The sequence below is a fragment of the Fusarium phalaenopsidis genome (assembly GCF_050370095.1).
Source record: "Fusarium phalaenopsidis strain FUZ10S chromosome Unknown contig_32302, whole genome shotgun sequence".
Taxonomy (NCBI): Eukaryota; Fungi; Ascomycota; class Sordariomycetes; order Hypocreales; family Nectriaceae; genus Fusarium; species Fusarium phalaenopsidis.
In genome coordinates, this window is record NW_028145405.1 from 145,243 (window position 1) to 168,525 (window position 23,283).

A 23,283-nucleotide genomic window follows, 5' to 3' on the forward strand; every position below is an offset into this window, starting at 1 on the left:
TATCTATCCATATAAAGCTTGGGGCCAAGACTAATGATCTCCAGGCACAGATCTTGACATCAGCATCAGCATCCATATCAGATCACCACGCTCAGACTCAACATGGCGGCATACCTCACCCAGCGAATCTGCCATCCTCATCATGGCATCCCCGTCTCTCGACCAGAGACGCCAGCACCTGAAAAAGAGATCAAATGCCATCAGCCAATTTACAACAAGGCTTCCAAGGGTGTCCCCTTCTTCACCCCAGAGCAGGATCCCCGATCCGGAACGGCCATCCAGCCTCAGTCTTCGGGAAAGCCCATCCCCAAGCTCTTCACGCCTTTGAAGATCCGTGGCATTGAAATGCAAAACCGCATCTGGGTGGCTCCAATGTGCCAGTATAGTGCACATGAAGGCTTCCATACTCCATGGCACATCACCCACTACGGCGGGATGCTGCAGCGCGGCGTGAGTATTCCCATCCTGGCTCCTATCTCCTCTACTAAACTTCGAAACAGCCCGGCCTTGTGATGATTGAGGCGACCGCAGTGCAAGCGAACGGCCGCATCACACCCGAAGACTCTGGCATTTGGCTTGACGCCCATGTCGACACCCTCAAGAAGCACGTCGACTTCGCCCATAGCCAAAACGCCCTGATCGGCATCCAACTCGCCCACGCCGGTCGCAAAGCATCTACCGTAGCTCCCTGGCTGAGCTCTGGGGCCACCGCATCCAAAGAAGTCGGCGGGTGGCCAGATGACGTCGTCGGTCCCAGTGACGAAGCTTTCAATGAGCATTTTCCTACCCCTCGCGCAATGACTATCGCCGAGATTGATCAGTTCAAGCACGATTTCATCTCAGGCGTCAATCGCGCTGTCGGGGCTGGCTTTGACGTCATTGAATTACACTTTGCCCACGGGTACCTCGTCTCGAGCTTCTTCTCCCCCGCTGTTAACAAACGTACCGACAAATATGGCGGAAGCTTTGAGAACCGTATCCGTCTGGCCCTTGAGCTCGTCGACGCTACGAGAGAAGCAATTCCCAAGGATATGCCTTTGTTTGTTCGTATCAGTGCTACTGAGTGGCTTGATACCAACCCCGACTGGAAGGGAGAGAGCTGGACCATTGATGAGAGCGTCAAGCTCGCTAAAATCCTGGCTGAGCGGGGCGTCGATGTCCTCGATGTGTCAAGTGGTGGTAACCACGCACAGCAAAAGATCATTGGTGGTCCCGCATACCAGGCTCCCTTTGCCAAGAAGATCAAGGCTGCAGTTGGGGACAAGATGTTGGTCAGTTCAGTGGGAAACATCAAGACTGGCCAGGTAGCTCAGGAAGTCATTGCTGGCGGCAAGGACGCAGACGACACCCCGTTAGACCTGATCGCAGCTGCGCGCATGTTCCAGAAGAACCCTGGTCTTGTCTGGGCCTGGGCTGATGAGCTCGAGACGGACATCCATGTGGCTCATCAGATTGGCTGGGGATTTGGCGGAAGAGCCCATAAGGATGCTTTCGGCGATGGTAAACACAAGAAGCGTTAATGAGTTGAACCAGGGCTACTATAAGGATGTTATGGACAATCATTCAGTCATTACTATACATTCTATTTATGCTTGCGTGAATCATTCCTTCTAACCGGCCTTCTCCGTGATCTCCGGCTGCACCAACTGCCTCCGCGTAAACGTGACATTAAAGTCAGCTTGCTTCACGAACCAGGCATTGATAATCCTCCACTCCTTGCTAGGATCTTGGAAGTCAATCTACCACAAGTTAGCTGATGCTCTTCAATTCCATGTCATTGAAACTCACCTCGAATCTTCGCAAAAGACTCGGGACCACCTTGTAAATCTCCAGCAGGCTGATGTTCTTGCCAATGCACGTTCGGCTACCCATACCAAACTGGAACATCATACCGCTCATCTTCTTGATTCGCTTATCCTCGTCTTCGGGGTTCGCGTTGGGATCAGGAAGCCATCGCTCAGGCCGGTACTCGCTGGTGTCGGGGCCGAAGATCTCAGGGCGGTTGTGAATCAGCCATGCTGAAGCTCCGACGATAGTACCACCCTTGATGTGGTGACCTCCAATGTCAGCTCCTTGAGGCGGCACAATTCGTTCAAGCGGGAGACCAGGTGCAGGGTGCATCCGGAAGGCTTCCTGGATACAGGCGTGGAGGTAGGGGAATCGCTGAGCTTCGGCAAAGGTGACGAGGCCGGTCTCATAATCCGAAAATGCTCCAGCCTTTGAAGCCTCATCCAGCTCCTTCTGAAGCTTGTAGTAGCAAGACTTGTTGCGGAGAAGGTAGTAGAAGACTGCAGAGAGGGTGATGGCCGTCGTCTCGGAGCCTGCAAAGGCCATCGACACAGCCATTGTCTGCACCAGGGTGTCGGTCATAAACTCAGGTCGAGCCTCTCGAGCAGCGATGAACTTGGAAAGCAAGTCCTGTCCCAAAGGCTGCTTCTTGATGTCGGTGGTAGGGAGGACGGCGTCTGAGTTGAGCTCAGGGATGAGTCTCTCAGCCATTCGAGCGCGGGCAAAGCGAGCGACGGGGAATGTCGAGTCAAACAGCCCCCATTGGGAGAGCTTAAGGTAGAGAGGATTCTTCAAGAAAACAAGGTCCAAGAATGGTATTTGGCCGATCTGGTATTGTTAGCTTGTGTCATGTCATATGCACAGTAGACTTACCGGAGCGACGTAGAGGAACAGCTTGGAAAGGTATGCAACAATACCCTCCACATCTTCATTCCTCTCAATGAACCCATGGCGTTTGCTATAAGTAATCTCACCAATGACATCAAAGGCATAGAACTGAAGCCACTGTGTAAAGTCGCAGCCCGAGGGTTTTCCAGCAAACAGGTTTTCAGTCTGGTTGAGGAACAGCTTGGTGGTATTGTCGACAAAGGGCTCATACTGGACTAGTGCGCTCATGGAAAATGCCGAATTGACACTTCTGCGGAATTGGGAGTGGAAGTCATTGTTGGTGGTGCTGAAGAGGGATGCAAGGCGATGGCCTTTGACGACGGATTGTTGCACGATGTAAAAGTCGGACTGTTATGGATTAATATGCATTTCATGACAAGTGCAAAAGGGGTATGTACCTTGATGTAGCCCTTGTTCAGACCATAGATGGACTTTAGAACGGCAGGGTCGGCAAAGGACAAAGTGTTGGGTCCTATCCTGACGATATCTCCGTGTTTGGCGTGGAGGGCTTGGAGAGTAACCTCTGGTCGCTGGCCGTAGACATCAACGAACCTCCACCAATCCGTCAAAGAAGCGAGGAAGGGTCCGGGGTACTTGTTCAAACCATGATGATAACGGTTTTTCACAAGCCATCCCAAAACCAAAGAAGCCAATACCAACACCCAGTGACGGGCGAGGTTGCTAAGAAGAGTTTCAATCAAGCCGTTGTTCATGTTGAAAACAAACGGGCAAAGGGGGAAGGAAACCAGTTGGTGTTGAAAAGAATGGTGGGCATGAATTCAAGTCCATCTTTCTTCTCTGGCCTCCCTCTTTTTATATGATAGCGACTTACACCAGCTGTTCGAGGCAAACTCGGTGTTCGGCTGCACTCCAGAACTGGGCCCCACAGCCAACCTGGGGTATTGGGGTGTCAGGCCCCCACCGGTTTCGGCAGTTGAACACGGCAACGAGTGTCTGAGACCCCGAGATGCGATCTTGAGGGGGGCTTAAGTCGTATACAGTTATAAATGCATCAATGATTAGCTGACTACTGAAGATATGATCTGAACGAGGCGAGGAGCTGGCCTCCTCGACGTAATCTTGCGACTTGCCGAAGTTGGGGCTAGAACATTGTCGGCAAATGTCACGGATGATACGGAGGATACAGAGATTTTCCAATCATAACTCGGTGGAGTTGTGCAGATAACAATCTGAAGATTGAGCTGATAACAGGAGCCCGACATGGGCCATGTTGGCGAGATATTCACTTGCGTATGCCCTCTGAAGCCTCCCTGACCATTCCATCGATGGTGTTTGGCCAATTTCACTCCTCAGTGATGTCATTCTCGTTTGGTCTTTTCTCTGTCCGGGCTTCCTCGGGCGAGCTTGTCTAATTTAGGTTTAGCGGCGGCGCAAAGCGTAGTTCTAGGGTAAGTTGTCTCTGCCTCTCACAAGATCACCACGAGAGTCAATAGACAAATATATCTCTTGCTCCTCGTGGTTCAGGCAGTTATTGGTCTGTAGTTCTTTTCCGTTTTCGGTTTTTCCATAAATAATCATCATGAAGCTAGGTAGAGCCTTGTTGTTGGGGAAGACCACAGTTCACCTATTCTCCTTCACTTCAAACCCTTGTAAACACCAGCTCTCTAATGTACAGACCACGATGATGTTCACCAGCTCTTCGTTATAGAGAATTACGTCATCACAAATAAAATCAACTTCAGTAATCCTTCGTTTCCATTTTTCATGTCGTATTACTTTTATCCACGAATCTACCATCCAGATTAAGACCCCCAAGCCTCTAAACAAAACCACCCTCTGTGCCAGCTGCCATTATTTTACACCCCAAACTCCTCAATAACACTCCTAGCCTCGGTAAAGTCGTTATCAACTCCGGTAAAGGGCATCTTGAGTCCAAACCCTTCTGGTCCTCCCACCTTGATACCCTCCTCCGACTTCCATAGTGGATGCGAAGGTAGAGCAATGACATTAACCCTCAGGCCATATCGCAAGTCTTGAGAGCCAATACCTTCGCCGTCTTGACCTAGGATTGAAATGAGGTCTGGGACTGTGCACACCACCTTTTGAGACTCTTCTGAGCCGTCGGCGTCACTCAAGGCGGCGTAGAGGTACTCGTTCTGGAAAGGAATGAACATGTGGCTATCAGTCGGAGCAGACTGTTGACTTGAGCCGGCAGACTCTCGCTCATCTTCACTCAGAGGAGCAATGATGACAGCTCCCATGGTGTAGCCACCGCCAACATGGCGACGAACATCAATAATCTTCCCAGTGAAGAGAAGCTTTCCAGCACAGACGTCAAACTGTGTCGTGTCAGCCAACGTGTCTAGAGTTTCTGGATTAATTCGAGTAACTCACAATAGCATCTATATAGCTCGACTTCTTCCGTCGAGCGGCATGAACAGCGCGACCGAGATACCACGCTAGGGATAAAGTGTTGGGGACACCATGGGATTTGATCGCCGCGCCGGACAACGGGTTTGCGCACACGGCACAGCCTAGGCCGAGTTCGATTGCGGTATTCCGAAGGATGCTCTCCAGCCTGACAGGCGAGTCCGCATTCTGTTACTGTTAGCACAAGTATGACATGTGTTTAGGGACTCGCTCACCAGAACCACACCTGCATTTCCTCGGGCGTCAGAGACCACACAAGGAACGAGAGAATGGCCGTACACGCTGAAAGTGGCTAAGGCAAGTTAATATCAAACCTGAAGGAGTGGAAGAGGCCTAAAACTTGCCGTGATACATGGTAGGATAAGCTCGACCCATAGCATCGCCATCAACAACCGGGACGTCAAAGTGAACGCCTGTGGGAAAGGCACTCAGACCGTTTCCACCACCACTGTTCAAGTTAGAAAAGGTTTCGAAGCATGATTGGGGTCACTTACATCTCATCAATAAACATGCCGTCAAAGGACTTGTTACCAACAACCTTGTTGACGGCATTGATGCCAGAAGAAATCTCGGTCCCACCAGCGATCCGTTCGTTGATAACACTGGGACTACCATACCAAGAGCCAAAGCAGAGGACGGCATCATCCTTCAGAGACTTTGGAGAAATGATCCTCATCTTCCTGTAACCGCCGGTTCGCAGAGCGTGCAAGCCCTTGAGAAACTCGTGGTGTGTAGGACCGCCGCCTCCAGTTCCAAGAACTCCGCATCCGGTAGCCATCATCTCCAGATCAACTTCTGACACGTACCAAACGCCGTCTTTTACTTCAGGTCGGTAGGTTTCCAAATCGACATGGAGAGATGGCTTATAGGTGGGAACCAGGGCATCTGGCACGCTGACCTTGTCCCCCTCATCCTCCTCATAGCTCTGCTCGCTTGACATGGGAGGGGAAGAGGGAGGTGTCAACTCGCTGGGGATTGCAAGATGACCGACAGCTCGGATCTGAATGCGCATCGCACCATTGGGTGTATACTGAAGAGGCATCTTGTTGATCTCAACAATTTGCACACCCTCCTTTGCTGCTCCCTTCTGAACAGCCAGATCAACAGCCTTGGCGCATGCAGCATCGATGACCTCCTTTTCAGAGCGTCCTTCAGGGATCTCGACAATGTCAATCTCGCCAGAGACCTTGGCAATAGCGGCACCAACTGCGTTGGCGGCGCCTTGGTGAATTGGTACGATGCACTTGTCAACACCATTGAGATCCTCAGTAACGAGTAGAGCACCACCTCCGACGAGGAGAACGTGGGTTGGGGCTGAAGAGACTTTCATCTGCTCAACAACACCCTCCAACATCTTCTTCAGCTCTTTGCGCGCCTTTTCGACGACCAACTCAGGTACATCTTTGACGAGTGTGACGTCTCCAAGCTCTGCCTTGCCAAGGGCGACAACAATGTCGCTCGCCGTCAGGGTCTGGCCTCCAAACACCTTGGCTTCTTGCTGGATACAGTTACCAACAGAAGCAGGTCCGATCGTAAGCTTGTCAGTCTCAGAGTCGACCTGGACTTTGCTGCCGCCACCGAGGCCAATGGAGACAACTTCAGGCATGGAAAAGGCTGTGCGAACACCTCCAACTTCAACGAAGCCAGGAGCCTGACGGGGGAAACCAGAAGGCAACAGGGCGCACACATCAGTGGTGGTGCCACCAATATCAACGACAAGGACTTGAGGCTCGACCGAGTCGGGTTCAGATGCTGTGTCCGCTTGCTTCTTGTAATCAAGTCCAGCAAGGAACGCAGCACCCGTCATACTGTTTGTAGGACCACTGGCAAAGGTCTTGATAGGATACTCGGCTGCAGTGTCGGCATCGATCAAGGTACCATCGTTTTGAGAAAGGTAGAGTGGACAAGTGAGCTGAAGTCGTGCCATTGCTCGCTTAAAGCCCTTCTTGACCCGAAGGCCTGTCCGGAGGATAGCAGCGTTGAGGATGGTGGCATTCTCTCGCTCCAAGAAGCCAGTAGGTCCAATGTCGTGAGAGCACACCACTGAAAGTTCTGGAGCCTCATCGAGGATAATCTTCTTGCACTCTTCTTCGTGAAGACCCTCGTGGTCGAGAGGAGAGAAGACGCCGACGAGAGCAACAGCCTTGATGCCCGATGCAAGAATATCTCGGGCAGCTTGTCTGATTTGCTGAGGGTTCAGAGGTGCAATCTCTCTCCCATCAATCTCAAGACCTCCATCGAGATAGTGGACTCCTCCGTTAAGGATACTCCGGAGACCGACAGGGAAGTCCGAAAAGGGCGGAAGCTGCCGCGTAAAGGGGCCGCATAGTCGAACGACGGCAACCCGGTCTAGCCTCCTCGCATCAGCCTCAACCAGGGCATTGATGAAGTGGGTAGTTCCGATAGTAACGCTCAAAACCCGACCCTGGTCGATCTTTGAGTCACGAATGACGGCACGGATCGCCGACTCTATGCCGCTGGTGATGTCCCTGGTGGTAGACGCCTTGTGCGAGGCGAGGACTCCACGACCGGGCGAGTTGACGGCGCGGATGTCGAGAATGGCCGCATCCGTGTTGGTCCCACCGACGTCTACTCCAATGCGGTAAAGAGACATGTTGTCGTCGGTTTGTATGCGGCTAGTCAGGGTCGTTGTGCTGCCCATGGGCTGAAGCACTCGGCCATGATACTCACCCTTTTGTAGTTGAGCCATTGTCGCCATCGCCAAACTCCTTCACCTCCTCTTCCGAGACAACAAATTCCGTACGTAACTAAGTGACGATCATAGAAACCTAGCCAACAAGAAGGAGGCTGGCGGGGAACTCGGCTTTGCCGATGGAGCCCAGTTGGCCGACGAAGTTCCCCGATGAGAGTTCGCCGATCTGAGACCTCCGTGCGAGGCCAAAGCGTCGCGTTAGCACCGACGGAATGGTTTTGCCCCATCCGATCTGGGGTACTCTGGAGATAAGCTCTGCAAAACCATGCCTCTGACACGGGCGCAAACAACCGGCGATGGTTCAAGCAGAGGGCCTTTAAAGACGTCGAACGGCAGTCAATCAAGCCTCCTCAACGGCTCAGGGGAACCCTCATTCCATCAAGAACCCCCATCTCCAACAATTCACGCGTCTCGACCGCGAATCACCATGGCAGCACCGTCAGCATTGCTCAAGCGCATCGAGCTGCCACGTGGATCCCGGTGGATTGTATGCGACCCTCCCCTGGCCCTGCCGTCCAATGTGATTGATTAACCATGCCCTGCAGAACGAGGATGTCCGACCTGTCGGGTCGGAGAGACGCACCTGGACGTTTCTGACGTTCCACAACTTCTGTGCGTTGCGTGTCACGCGTTTTTCTGCCGTGGCGAGGACAAGGCTGACAAGGTTTTTTCGCAGGGCTGCTAATCAACTGCAACATCGCCACATATCTCACAGGCAGTGCTCTTATTCCCCTGGGCCTTACCTGGTGGCAGGCCATCATCGGTGAGTATCAATTGATCAATTGTGTCTGTTTTATCGGCCTGACTCTTGTGTAGCCATCATCATCGGCAACATCATTGCCACGGTTGCCCTGATTCTCAGCTCCCTTGCTGGAGCCTACTACCATAGTATGTTTCGACCCACCATCGCAAGGCTGAGATACTAACTCTAGCAGTTGGTTTTCCCGTCTTCAGTCGGGCTGTTTGGGGCACATGGGGCTCCCAATTCGTCATCTGGAACCGCATCTTTCTTGCATTTGGTGAGTCTTCCTCTTCACCCTCCTCATCGATGATAATGCTAACTGAATACCAGTCTGGTCAGCATACACGCTCTGTTTCTCTTACGTTTACTCACAATACTAGGTATGGCTTCCAATCATGGGTCGGAGGTGAATGCACCTACTTGATGCTCCTCTCCTGGGACCCCAACCTCGAGAAGCACATCCCAAACAAGATCCCCGCAGACACGGGCATGACATCTGCTCAGTTTCTGTCATATTTCGTCTTTTGCATGATCAGTCTTCCGTTCCTCTGGATTCGCCCTCACCGGATCGAAAGATTCTTTTACTTTGCGAGCACGGTGACGCTGATATTCTTTCTCGTTCTCCTCATCTGGGCTTTGGCAACGATGGGGCCAGACGGGTTTGGCGACACTCTGAAGTCAGGCACAGATATTCCGTTGACTGGAAGCCCCAATAGCACCGTTTGGCTGATGATTTCCGGCATCATGTCGACAGTTGGTTCCATTGCAGCTGGAATCCTCAACCAAAATGACTATGCTCGACTTTCCCGACGCCCAAGCGATGCTATCTGGGGACAAGCTTTCGCCTTCCCATTCTACAGCATCATTGCCTCTGTTATCGGAATTCTCGTCACGGCTGCTACTCAGAAACGCATGGGTGAAGCCATCTGGAACCCGCCTACTCTCTTCGTTGGTCTCCTCGCAAAGGACAATGATGCTGGAACACGCGCAGCCGTCTTCTTCGCCGGACTCGCGTTGGCCATCTCTCAGCTTGGCAGTAACCTCCCCGGAAACGCACTGTCTGGAGGCATGGACTTGGCTTCCACTTTCCCCAAGTACATCAACATTCGTCGAGGAGCTTACATCGTTGCCCTCCTCAGCCCAGTGGTCAACCCTTGGCGTCTTGTGAACACGGCCACGACTTTCCTGACAGTACTCTCTGGATATGGCGTGTTCCTTGCTCCAATGACTGGATTGATGGTTGCGCACTACATCGTTGTGGCCAAGATGAAGGTGAATGTGGATGACCTGTACACTGGGGACAGTAACAGCATCTACTGGTACTACAAGGGCCTTAACTGGCGTGCCCCGATCGCGGTATGTCTTCTCTGTTCTGTCAAATAACAGGTACTAATTTTTGAACAGTGGATTGTCGGCGTTGCACCTCTTCTCCCTGGCTTCATCGCAGCCGTCAACTTGTCCATCTCAATCTCTGATGGTGCCATTGAGCTGTACTATCTCAACTACATGTATGGCTTCATGGCAAGTGCATTTGTATATGCCTTGCTTCATCGCCTGGTCCCAGATCAAAAGCTCGATGCTTTCGTCCAAGAAAGCCCATCTGCAAAGGAAGTGCAGGCGCTGTATGACGGCCGCTGGGACATTACTTACGCTGAAGCTGGGACTCAGATTGAGGACTCTCCTCCTCCGGCAGATCCTCGCAAGGGAGCGGCATCAGTGACGACGTCTGTTTAGATAAGAATGTGCCAAGTTTAGTCTACAAGATTAGTAACAATGTCCAATGGTTTACGGAGAATCTGAATACTCTACGAATAATACGTACAAGCAATTGAAGTCCTTCAACACCCATGCTCTCATCTCCACCAAAAACCCATCGTCAACCCCTTTCGGTCTCGTTCTCCGTCTTGGGTTAATGCTAAACCTTAGTTCCCGTGATCTCCGTTAGTCATCCGTTCTCTCCTCTCGCCTCCTTCATCTCCCTGTCAACACATTCCGATGTCGCCGGGGCCACAAAGTAACATCGGCCAACTCGAAAAAAAAAGCCTGGGCCACTCCTTTTCCTTCGGCCAACTTATCTGTACCCGTGTCCCCCCCCCCGTCGCGTGATTTGGCCGACACACATCCAATTCCTCCTCCCTCCCTCCTCGCCAACATCCAGCCGCGTGGGGACCGGACCGGCGGACCAGGATGGAGAATCTCACGGGTACCGACGCGCCGGATCGTGGAGCGGGAACGGGAACCCTCGCACCCCCCCGCAAATTCACCATCCGCAGCAAGTTTGGCCAGGCCCGTAAGCCTCGGAGCCGTAAGAACAGGCCGTGTGACGCGTGTCGCCGACGGAAAACGGCCTGCGTTATTACCTCAGAGCCGCCATGTGAGCGCCGCCGCACATGGACGACTGCTAACAGCTACTAACGATAAGTAGGCCTCTTTTGTAAGAGCCGGGGCCTAGTGTGTCAATCGCTCTCAGACCCGGACGCGCTGGCATTAGCATCCCGAGCAAACACCCAGAGCGTTGCTCCATCCAGCTCCAGCCCACAGTCACCGTCGATCTCTGCCATCTCACCGTCAGCCTCTGAAAGCAACCCCCAACGAGCTGAGTCGGCTGTTGTCGTCCACGACGGCCTCGTCCGCCAATCAGGACCAGGAACTGTCGGCCAAGAGTCTGTGGCGTCGGCTGGCGTCGATTCGCCGATGCAGGACCCAGCAGACGAAATTGTCCACACACTGGAGGATGTCCCCGACAAGACGACGCATGCCATGGGATTGGCCGCCGAGCAGGACCCCTACTTCCTCGACGCCTTCAGATCCCTCCTCCTGAGTGAGCGGGAGGGCATTGACGCCAGCTTCGTCCAGGTCTACCCTGGGGGACAAGACCCGGATGACCACCCCATTCACTTCCTTTTGCTGCAAGATGAGTTCCCCGCACACAAGAACCAGGCCAAGCAAGCCGCATCCGATGCCATCGAGACCTTTGTCTGGCCCCACGGCCCAGCTCTCGTCCGGCTGTATTTCCGACACGTCCACTCCGCGTTTCCCGTCATCTCCAAGGGTCGCTTCCTGCGCCAATATCTCACTGCCAAGCTCGATATCCCCTCGTCACTGCGGGGCGCCGTTTACGCGTTGGCCTGTGTCTTTTGGCGAAAGGACCCATCGCTCGAAGGCTCTTGTCCCTTCCAGCAACACGACCTCATCAACCATGCACAAGAGTCTCTTAGGCGAGAGCTGGAGTCGCCGAACCTCTGGAGGCTGCAGGCTTCCCTACTGCTAATGCACATGGTTCCTCCCGACATCGATAGCGTTGAAACTCCTTACACCTGGATCATGGCGTCGCAAGCCACAGCGGCCGCCCAGATGATTGGCCTTCACCAAGACCCTGCCAAATGGAGCATTGCTCCATGGGAAAAGAAGCTGCGGAGGAAGCTCTGGTGGGCCACCTACTTTACTGACTGCTGGTCAGCCGTTTGCCATGGGAACCCTCCACACATTGCTGCCGACACATTCACCACGCCACCTCCAGACTTGGAGGACCTCCGGTCTGATGAAGACCTCCCCCTGGACTTGCATCATATGGTTGATCCTTGTAACACGTCCTTCCGCGTACCTGACGGAGTTCGCTTCCTCGAGATGATCAATATTGCTAGAGACACGCGCGTCATCCTCGATTGTAGTTGGTTAGTCAAGTCAAACTCGACATACAAGCTGTTTCTAATGCACTTCTAGTGGCGTTAGGGCGACTGTGCAGACACGCACTCAACTCATACCGATACGCGAAAAGCTAAGGGAATGGCCAAGCCTCGTCCCAAACTGCTTGGCCGTTGGGCCCAATACTTCCAACGGTGAGTCTTCCAAGTTGGCCGAAGCCTGCATCCTCTTACACAAACAGGCCCGCTTCACCTATCATACTACGCCACTCATGTACTCTTGTTCCGTGGGCTCATGTACCCAGCCACGAAAGCGGCAAAAGCAAACCCCGGTTCAAATCTCCGCAGATGGCTGTCCACGGCATTAGCAGAATTCGACAACTTTACCACCTTCATGGCGTACATCACGGAGGATGAGCTGACAAGCTTCTGGGGTCGTCGTAAGTTCCCCGATCAAACTCATCGACCTTGACTAACCGAACCAGATGCCCGATCTCAGTTGATCTTGTGTGGCAACTTCCTCATCTACTTGTTTCTATTAGCGACGGAGCCGCGGGATGTAGAGGCGGCATACCGACTACTCGAAAAATTTCACCTGTCGTTACAGCGTCTCGGAGCAACGGAAGACATTGCGGCCAAGGTGCTTCTCCGGCCCGTCATATTGCGCATCGAATCATTCTTTATACAAGCCACAGAACTCATCAAGACCGGCCGGACTGTAGAATCACCGGTGTTATACAAGGAAAAGATGAATGTAGAGGTGGTACAGGCTACCAGTTCGAGGGCGTCCCATATCAAGGACATCATCAGTCCGTAGTTGCAACACAACACAATTACAGCCAACACTTCCCATGTAAACCCACCCATGCTCTTGCATGCCGGGGGTTCAAGTCATTACCAACAACTGTTGGTCACGGACCGGGGTAACCCAGCGTAACGAGCCAACAGGATGCGATACCTGTAGACGAGGTCAGCTTCGGCCAACTTGAGACCCTCGTTTAAATCAGATCCATGCTGCATGTATTACTCAGGCGAAGCAACCGTCGGCGAACTGATTTCTGTTAAAAGTAGGGCCGCAAAGAGCCGCCGTGGGGCCCCTGATCGGCGAGTTTCTCACAGCCGAGGCGTCCCCACCGCAAGTTCGCCGACGCATGCTTAACCCACTACTTGAAGCCATACATGAGGCTCAATGGGATTTTAATACCTGAATTGAATCTTTCTGGGCCCTGCAAGTCAGAGATAAGCCTTGGAAAGCCGGCAGCCATGGTTGTCGGGGCTTTTCTTATTAATATTGTAAAAATAAAATTAAAATTAAATATTTAAGTCTTATTTTATTTATATTAAGTTTTATAAAGTAATTTTTCTTAAAAACTATCTTATTAAGAAATAATTATAAAAGCTTATTTATATAAGATATTTACTTATTATATATATTATATAATATATATAATAAGTATGCGCCGCAGGTAAGTATGCGCTGCATCTAAACTGTGCACTAAAATCTAAAATTTTTAGCCTTAATAAAAACCGCATTAAAATAGCTAGAAACCTAAAAAGTAAGTTTTTAGCTATTTAACTTATAAATAAATTATATATGATTTTTTTAGATTTTTAAAAAAAATCCCCCTTATAGAGAAATAGCTAAATACACAGTGCGAATATATTTTTTCTTACTTAAATAATAAGTAATTTTTTTAAAAATCTATAAAAATAAAAGTAGGTTTCTTTATAAAAAAAATAGCCTAACTTTAAAATTATATCTAGTTTAAGCTTAATTTAAATTTCTTAGAATTTTTAAAGGAATTTTCTATTTTAGTAGGATTTATACTATAGGGTAAAAGTGCGGCGCATACTTGCCTGCGGCGCATGCTTATTATATACATTAACATATCTGTTAAAGACTTTTATAAGAAAGGTCTTTTATATAAATATTTCTAGGAAATTTAGCTTATAAAATATAAGTCTAATAACTTGCTACCCTATAGTATATTACTAGCGCTATTTAATAATATGCTTACCTAAGCTATAACTGCTTAGATAAGCGAGATATTACAGAGTTACATAAACTTCCCTCCTGGGTGATCCCAGACATATAGGGCAAGTCACGTGACCCGGACTTAAAACTTTATTCAAAGCCCAATAACTCCATTAAAGCCGGTCTTCTTATATGTGTAAAAGACTGAAAAATATAGGCTATAAGGTCTGAATAAGATGTAGGGTAGGTAATTAAAATAAGAGGAGAATAGGCAGAGGATTTAGTCCTTATAAAAAGCTAATTAGCTAGATAAGGGATTATAGGCTAATAAAAGTAGGTCATAAGATAAATAAGAGTATAGGGTAGAAGGCCAGCTCCTGATTAGTGGTCTTTATGCTTATATTGCTTTAGTAATATATATAATAAGTATGTGATGTATTTATACTATGCACTAAATCTTAATATTCTTAAGCTTAATAAAAGCTGTAATAAAATAGCTATAGGCTTAAAATAGTATTTTAATAAACTTAATTATTAAATAAACTATAGATAATTTTTTAGAATTTTTAAAAAAGTCTCTTAATAGAAAAAAAGCTACTTATATAATATAAATAATTTTTTTTTTAAATTACCTTATAAGAGATTTTTTTTAAAAAGTTTTAAAAAATTATAATAGGTTTTTTATATCTTAATTAGTCTAATTTTAAGTTATTAGCTAGTTAAATCTTAAGCTAAATTTCTTAAAATTTTTAAGACTACTTTAAAATTTAATATAAATCCTACTATAGGGTAAAATGCGTCGCATACTTAGATGCGTCGCATGCTTATTATATACGTTATATAAAGATCTAAGAAAGAAAAACTATTCTAAGGGAAAGCTATTCTTTTATAACTAATAGCTCGGAATCTATTAGCCCGATTTGGATAAAGGTTATACCGTTGGATAGCTCCTTTCCGAGGCCTTCTAACTATATATAACATATATTAATCAGATAGCTAATAGCCGGGCTATTGCATAAGAAAGATAAAACCTATAGGGTTTTATATTCGAGGTATTAGAAACCGGATAGAAAATACCTATATAAGAAGACCAGCTTTAATAGAGTTATTAGGCTTTAAATAAAGCCCTAAGTCCGGGTCACGTGACCTACCTTATATGTCTGGAGTCACCCTGGAGGGAAGTTTATATAACTCCGTAATATCTCGCTTATATAAGCAGCTATAGCTTAGGTAAGCATATTATTAAATAGCGCTAGTAATATACTATAGGGTAGCAAGTTATTAGACTTATATTTTATAAGCTAAATTTCTTAGAAATATTTATATAAAAGACCTTTCTTATAAAAATCTTTAATAATTTTAAGCTTTACCTTAAATTTTAAGAGCTTTTTTAATTTCCTTTTATAAGATATAAATACTTATATCACGTATGCTTATTTATTATATAAGCTATATATATATATTATATATATATTATATAATAATATATATAATAAGCGAGCGCTATAAATAAGTAAGTGCTATATTTTTCCTTTTTATACTTAACTTTTTATTTAATTAATTAATTATTAACCACTAAATATATTAAACTTAAATATTAAAGCTAGAATACTTCTTACCTTTTAAGCCCTTTAAAATAACCTAAAACTAAGTATCTAAAGCGCTATAGGGATATATAAGATTAATAAGCAGCGTGTAACGGGCTGAGCCCGTGGGGGTCTCGGCTTGCACTCTCGACCAAGACCCACACGGGCTTAACAGCTAAAAAGGGCTCTTTTTACTTCTCCTTTTTCACTTTCTTTTCCTTTCTTCCTTAGCTTTAAGATACTCATTAGAGTTATTTAGCTAGTTATTAATATACTTAGCTAGACTATTAAATTATCTTAAAGCTTTATCTTTTAATAAGAAGACTAATTAATTAGGTTAATTAGTCTAATCCCTGCTTAGCTTTTTATATAATTAAGCCTAGAAGAGTAAAAGGCTCTTGCCTATATGGCGGTCGAGCTGTATATATACCTTTACGAAGACCTCGTGCTAATCACGAGTAGTAGAAGGCTCTTGCCTATGTGGCGGTCGAGCTAAGTATATCCCTGCGAAGACCTTATATAAATCACGAGTAATAAAAGTTCTCCCCCCTAAGACCTCGCTACTAAAGCGATTAATAGAAGATCCCCTAAAGGGATAAGTATTTAATTAATTAACCTTACTTAATAAGATAAATTAATATAAATAATTAATATAAGTAGCTTTTATAATAAAAGCTCTTAACTAAGATAGGGGCTCTCTTAGCTAAGCTTCTTAAATAATAATATAAATAATAATATAAATATTAAAAGAATTATAAGCCTTATATACTAAATAAGAAACTAATTATAAAGAAATAAGAAATTAAATTTATATTATTTAATTAATAATTATAATACTAGCTTTAATACTATAACCGCTAGAGCCCCTAAATATAACTAGACCTAAACCTTAATAAAGCTCCTCGCTAGAATAACTATTAATAAAAAAGAAACTAATCCTCTTAGACCTCTTATAATTTAATAAAACTTAATAGAAGTTTTAGGCCTAGTAACTTAAAATATAAAATAAACTATATATTAATAACCTTACCTTTAATAAATTATTAAATTAATTTACTTATATTTACTTTAAATTAGCTAAAATACTATAAGTAATAATAATAGCTTTCTTTAAAAAAAAAAGACTTAAATTAGTAATTTAAGCTAAGTAAATTTATAATATACTTAGCTAGTTACTATAGGGACTTAAATATTAAGTAGTAAGCTCTTAGCTAGCTAGAGATAATAAGATAAGGAGATAAAGAGAGCTTTATATTTTTCCTCCCTAAGTTTAAGAGGGAGCTTATAGATAATAGAGGAGCTAGCTAGGTAGACTTAGTGCGGATTAATGCCTTTAAGCATATAATTAACTAAGAGCTTTATTCCTACCTTATAGGCTAGCTTAGTTTACCAAAGATATATCTCTCCTTTATTAATGCGCTATAGAGCCTTAGGGCTAACTTAGAAGAGCTTTGCTTCTATAACTAGAAGCTAGGTAACTAGTAGGAGCAGCGATAAGGCCTAAGCCCTAACTAGGAATAACCTAGATAAAAGTTACTGCCGTTAAAGGAGGTATCTAATTATATAAATTAAGAACCTATAAAGGTTAAGAGATATAAATTAAAGCTCCTAGATAGGTAGAAATGCTATTAATGCGGCGAGGTTAGCTATAATATCGCTTATTGCACTTAATATTAAAGAAGCTAGTAAGACTTAGAAGAGGCAAGGAAGCCTAAGCGTAAAACTAGGGCTATAGGGAGTAAGCTAAGAAAGAAGAGAGACTAAGACCTAAGTAATAAAGATAAAGTTAGTAGCCTAAGCGAGGTAGCCTCGGCGGAGAAATTAAAAAATAAGTAGCTCTTAACTAAAATTACTATTAGGAGTATTAATAAGCTTAAGCTAAGTAAGAGGAGTTAAAAGATTAAATAAATAATTAATCTTTTTATATTAATATAGGGATTAATTAAAAATATTACTTAATAGCCCTTATTAATAGTAAATATCTATGTTATAAAATAATTATTAATGCCCTTACCTATAAGCTATGCTTATTATATATTTTTATTATCTTATAAATACTTAAGTAAGTAAATATATCCTCGCTAAGTGCTATTAGGCATATAATATATATAAATATAAATATTAATAGCTACTATAAGAAATAAGTCTTTCTTTATATTATAATAGGCTAAGGAAATAAAGTTATTTTTAGATAAACCTAGATAAATAAAGAGGATATTATTATTTAGCCTATAAGAGGATAACTATATATAGGCTTATATAACTACTAAGTAAATAAGTAAGACCCTAAGAGCTTTTAATAACTTAATCTATTAGGCCTAACTAATATAGTCTTTATAGGTCTAATTTAATATACTAAGAAATAAAAGGGAAAATATAATAGCCTAAGAGTATTTTCTATAAGCCTCCTAGATATTAAAAAGGCCTTTGCATTAAAAAAGAGATTAAATCTAAGAGAAAAGCTCCTTAAGTATTATTATAAGTTTTTAAGAATATTTAATTAGAAGCTTATTAATTAATTATTATTATATTAACTTAATATTAATTATAAGATCTTATTAAAATAAAGGCCTAATAAAAAGAAAAAAGAGCCCCCTTAGGGCCCCTTATATAAAATATCTTATAAGGAATTAATTATTCTTAGAAAAACCTTAATAGAGTTACTTAATAAGGGATTTATATATACTAGTAGCTCCCTTGCCTTAGCCCTTATCCTCTTTATATAAAAGCCAGGGGGTAACTTATAGTTTTATATAGATTACTAAGGTCTTAATATAATTACTAAGAAGGACTAATACCTATTATTACTTATTAAAGAGACTTTAAGGTCCCTATCTAAGGCAAAGTAGTTAACTAAGCTAGATATAATTACTGCCTTTTATAAGGTATAGGTATAAGAGGGAGATAAATAGAAAATAGTATTTTATACCTAGTATAGCCTTTATAAATAGCTAGTTATATTATTTAGCCTTATGGGCGCCTTAGTGACCTTTTAATAATATATTAATTATATGCTATAGGACTATTTAGATAAGTTTTACTTAGCCTATATTAATAATATTCTTATTTACTTAGATAGGTCCTTAGCTAATTATAAGAAGAAAGTAAAGCTAGTCCTCTAGAGGTTATAAGAGGCAGGCCTATAAATTAATATTAATAAATATAAATTTAAAACTATAAGTATTAAATACCTTAGATTTATTATTAAAGCTAGGCGAGGAATTTAAGTTAACCTAGAGAAGGTAAAGGTAATCTAACTATAGGAGTAGCCCTATTTAGTTAAGGAAGTTAGAAGGTTCTTAGGCTTTATAAACTATTATTAGTAGTTTATCCTGAGGTTTTCCTTTATTATATTACCTCTTATAGCCCTAATAAAGAAAGAGGCTATATTTATTTAATTAAATAATTACTAAATAGCCTTTAAGGAGCTTAAAGCACTTCTTATTAGCGCACCTATGCTAGCCTAATAAGACCCTAACTAAGAGATAATCCTTAAGACTAACTCTTTTAGATATATTACTAGGAGTACCTTTTTATAAATAAGGGAAAATAAAGTCTTTTAGTTAATAGCTTTTTTCTTAAAGAAAAACTTATTTATTAAATATAATTATTTAATTTATAATAAAAAGCTACTTATAATTAATATATATATATAGCGAGCTAAATAGTAAGCAAACTAAATACTTTTTTTAATCTTTAAGATAGAAATTACTATAAAAATATAATAAACTATTTAATTAATTAAAATTACTCGCTATACTCTTCCCTAGATATCTTAATCACTACCTAATATATTCTTGCATTATAACTAGGCTTATTATAGATACTATAATGCTAAACCCTTAGTCGCGCTAACCTCCCTTAATTACTACTTCTCGACGATTCTACCACTACCTATGCATCTATATCTATCTAATCAATTACTTGCCTTCTTTCCTCTACTATTATTACCCCTCTTTTCTATAGTTAGGTCCTTTTTGCCCTCTAGCGCCGGCTTAGTATTTTATTTACCTATTTAAGTTCTTTAACCCTAGCCTTAAGTAAGGCAACCTTATGCATAATTATCTTTATTCCCTTAGAAGAAGACTATATAGCTTTTAAAATTAACTCTAGGGAGCTACTTTTATGCCTTATAACTCGTCTCTTAAGGTAATCTAACTGAGATTAAGCCTTAAGCATAGTCTTTAAGGTCTTTAAGACCTAAGGGGTTAATGGTTTAGCCACCTCCTTAGGCGGCATTAAAGTCTATAGCTATATATTAAGCTTTAAGACTATACTTTCTAGGTTAAGAGGAATAAGCCTAGCTCCTCTAAAGGCTAACTTAATATTCTTTTCTATCATAGTAGCCTAAAATATAGTATAGAAGGCTAGAAAGAACTTAGTCTTTAAAATATAAGTTATAGAGTATTTAATTAAATACTTTATTTCTTAGCTATAAGTATTCTTAAGCACGCTAAAGCACCTAATATTAAGGGGCTAAAGTATATAAGATAAATAAGGTAGTATATAAAGCCTAATAATCTTCTTCTCCTTATAATATCTCTTAAATTTAATTAAGTAGTAACTTTTATAGCTATTAAGGATTAAAAGATAATAGTAATTATTTAATCGCTTAGCTATATATTAGTTAAAGTGCTTAAGCCACTCAAGACCGGTCTCGTTATTAGTCTAGCTATTTTAGGTCATTATAATAGCCCAATCGCCCGGGAGGTTACTATCCCGGTACTAGTTAGCGAGGTGATATTAGCCGGCACTGATAATAAATAGCGCGATCACTTGGCCATCCGCATTGATCGCCTAAATGACTATAATCCATTCCTGGTTTCCAGGCTATACTAATTTTAGCTTTCCACGCCTATCTATGCCTATTACGACTATTTCGCTCTGAATTATACCTATTATAAAGCTAGTCTTATTAATATTATAGAAATTATCTAATTAGATACTATACTTTGTGATTATATTCGCTATAAGTATAAACTAATTATAAATAATAGCTAGATCTTCGCACTTAGCTCTCTAGTAGTTATACTTTTAAAAAAAATATATCTTAAGGTCTAGGTATCGCCTAATAAAGTTTAAAGCCTAATACGCGCTAACTAGTAGCGCGTCGAGGTCAGTAAGTAATTAATTAGCTATTTCCTTTATACTATAAAGCTAGGGGGGAAATCCTCGCGAATCTAGGTTAAGAATAAAGTAAATAAGGATTTATTTCTCTAGATTAAATAATCAGTGTGAATTAGGAATAGTATTAACTCGGGCTTAAATGCTATTATATTAGTCAAATAGTATTAAATACTTAACTTAGTAGAGCTTTATAGCACCTCTAAGACTTAGTTTTAGTATATTTTAATAGGCTTAAAGTGCAAGAAGGATTCTAGCCTCTTTATTAGACTATGACATACTAGGTGGTTAAGAATTAATTAATTAAATAGAGATAATATAGGTTAAGGGATTTTTTATCTGGTTTGCTTGCTATCTGGCTCGCTATATATATATATTATTTATTATTTAGAATACTAAAATATAAAATTAAGGAGTATAGCCTCTTTTTTAATTCTTATAGACTACTTTAACCTTTAATACTTTATAAAAAAGTAATAACTTAGCGAAAGGCAGGTCTGCTAGGTAGAGATATTATTATAGTTTAACTTTATAATCTAATTCTAACCTAGCAAAGAGGCTATTATCCTAGATGCCCTCTTATAATAAGAGTAAGATATACTAGAGGATCATAAGGATAACTAGATTAGAGGCTAGTACTTATAGCTCTTATAGCTAAGTAAAAGGAAAGATAAGAAGTATCTAATTATAAGGGGAAAAGTAGGCTATATTTTAAAGGGTAATATAAATTAACCTAGAGATTAAAAAGTAAACTAAGATAGATAAATTAAGAACCCTTTTACTAATAGTTAATTATAATAATTATAAGACTAAGGATTATAATAATATAACTAATACTAGCTAATCTATAAGGCTATGTAATAAGGCAAAAGGCGGCTATCTTTATAGTAGGGACTTCTTATTATGCTATCTAAATACTTAATCGACGAGGGAGAATAGCTTTATTAGCATAAGTAAATATAGGTCCCGAGCTATGAGCCGCTTTATATAAGGATTATCTAAGATATGTATAATTTAGCACTTATTAGTTACCTAAGACGAGATATATTAAAGTCCCTTATTAGTAGATAGTTTTATTAGCTAGGACTTAACTTAAATATATAATAATTTATATAGAATTATAATACTTATAGTTAAAGTATTATCTAGAGAGAGAAACGCTATAGCCTCTTAAAGCTACTTTTAATCCTAGACTAAATCTAATTAGAGATATTTATTAACTTTATTATAAACCTCTTACCTACTTAATTAAATAGTTTTATAAACCTTATAGTTATTATAGATTATCTCTTAAAGAGTATTATCCTTAAACCTATAAAGGAGATTATAATTAGTGCTATTACTAAGACCTTATTATAGTGCTTTATTTAATACCATAGTATCCCTAGAGGAATTATAATAAATAAAGGGACTTAATTTATAAGCTAAATATAAAAGAGGCTATATAAGCTACTCTACATCTAATAGAGGCTATTAATAGCCTAGTACCCCGAGATTAATAGAGCTATAGAGAGGGCTAATTAGGAGGTTAAGAGATATATCTATATCTTTGCTACCTATATATAGGATAACTAGGATAAACTCTTACCTGCAGTAGCAATAGCTATTAATAACTATCTAGTAATATCTATAAGACTAAGTCTATTCTTCCTTACGCATAGCTATAACCTAGAACCTATCGAGATTAATAAATAGCTCTAACTAGATAGGAAGTTACTAGTAGCTTAGGCTAAGTCTATTATCTAAGGACTAAAAGAAGCTATTAAATAGGCATAGGCCGCGATAGCCTTAGCGCAAGAGCAATAAGAGGAGAATATAAATACCTAATGGCAACTATCTAATTAGTTTAAACCAAGAGATAAGATATAACTATAACTCTATTATATATATTTAGACTAACCCTCTAAGAAGTTTAACTAGCTCTTAGCTAAGTATATTATCCTTAAGACTATTAGATTATATACTTATTGCCTTAATACCCCCCTAGGGATCTATAATATATTTTATATTTCCCTCTTATAGCTAGCTATAAATAACTTATTACCTTCCTAATAGTCTAATAATTATTAGCTACTTATTATATTAATAAATAATAATAAGGAATATAAAGTTAAGGAGATCTTATAAGTTAAGAAGGTATAATATATATAATAAGCGAGTATACTAGACAAGTAAGTGCACTAAAAATCTCTACCTTAAAGATAGAAATTACTATAAAAATACCATAAACCATTTAATTAATTAAAACTACTCGCTATATTCTTCCCCTGATATCTCAATCACTACCTAATAGGTCCTTGCATTATGGCCGGGCTTGCCGCAGATACTACAACGCCGAACACCCGGTCGCGCCGACCTCCCTTAACCACCACTTCTCGACGATTCGGCCATTACCTGCGCATTAATATCCATCTGATTAATTGCTTACCTTC

General features: G+C 42.3%; 5 protein-coding genes across 5 annotated transcripts; 3 read left to right on the forward strand and 2 right to left on the reverse strand.

Annotated features, from left to right (window-relative positions):
- Positions 1-102: 102 nt before the first annotated feature.
- On the forward strand, positions 103-1,520 carry LRP88_07436 (NADH:flavin oxidoreductase/NADH oxidase; the record flags this gene model as incomplete). Its single annotated transcript, XM_083243966.1, has 2 exons — positions 103-450; positions 501-1,520. 2 exons carry the CDS (start codon positions 103-105, stop codon positions 1,518-1,520), a joined length of 1,368 nt encoding a protein of 455 aa, XP_083098460.1.
- Positions 1,521-1,610: 90 nt separating this feature from the next.
- On the reverse strand, positions 1,611-3,389 carry LRP88_07437 (cytochrome P450; the record flags this gene model as incomplete). Its single annotated transcript, XM_083243967.1, has 4 exons — positions 1,611-1,739; positions 1,789-2,616; positions 2,671-3,024; positions 3,075-3,389. The coding sequence occupies 4 exons, from the start codon at positions 3,387-3,389 to the stop codon at positions 1,611-1,613; spliced, it is 1,626 nt and encodes a 541-aa protein (XP_083098461.1).
- A 1,104-nt stretch (positions 3,390-4,493) lies between these two features.
- Positions 4,494-7,681, reverse strand: LRP88_07438 (hydantoinase/oxoprolinase family protein; the record flags this gene model as incomplete). Its single annotated transcript, XM_083243968.1, has 4 exons — positions 4,494-4,976; positions 5,032-5,235; positions 5,283-5,349; positions 5,562-7,681. The coding sequence occupies 4 exons, from the start codon at positions 7,679-7,681 to the stop codon at positions 4,494-4,496; spliced, it is 2,874 nt and encodes a 957-aa protein (XP_083098462.1).
- Positions 7,682-8,207: 526 nt separating this feature from the next.
- On the forward strand, positions 8,208-10,256 carry LRP88_07439 (permease for cytosine/purines, uracil, thiamine, allantoin-domain-containing protein; the record flags this gene model as incomplete). The annotated part of the gene is made up of 7 exons (XM_083243969.1): positions 8,208-8,267; positions 8,326-8,392; positions 8,457-8,543; positions 8,597-8,668; positions 8,716-8,803; positions 8,903-9,878; positions 9,927-10,256. 7 exons carry the CDS (start codon positions 8,208-8,210, stop codon positions 10,254-10,256), a joined length of 1,680 nt encoding a protein of 559 aa, XP_083098463.1.
- A 453-nt stretch (positions 10,257-10,709) lies between these two features.
- LRP88_07440 (transcription factor domain-containing protein) lies at positions 10,710-12,983 on the forward strand (the record flags this gene model as incomplete). The annotated part of the gene is made up of 4 exons (XM_083243970.1): positions 10,710-10,812; positions 10,948-12,196; positions 12,246-12,361; positions 12,652-12,983. The coding sequence occupies 4 exons, from the start codon at positions 10,710-10,712 to the stop codon at positions 12,981-12,983; spliced, it is 1,800 nt and encodes a 599-aa protein (XP_083098464.1).
- Positions 12,984-23,283: the final 10,300 nt, after the last annotated feature.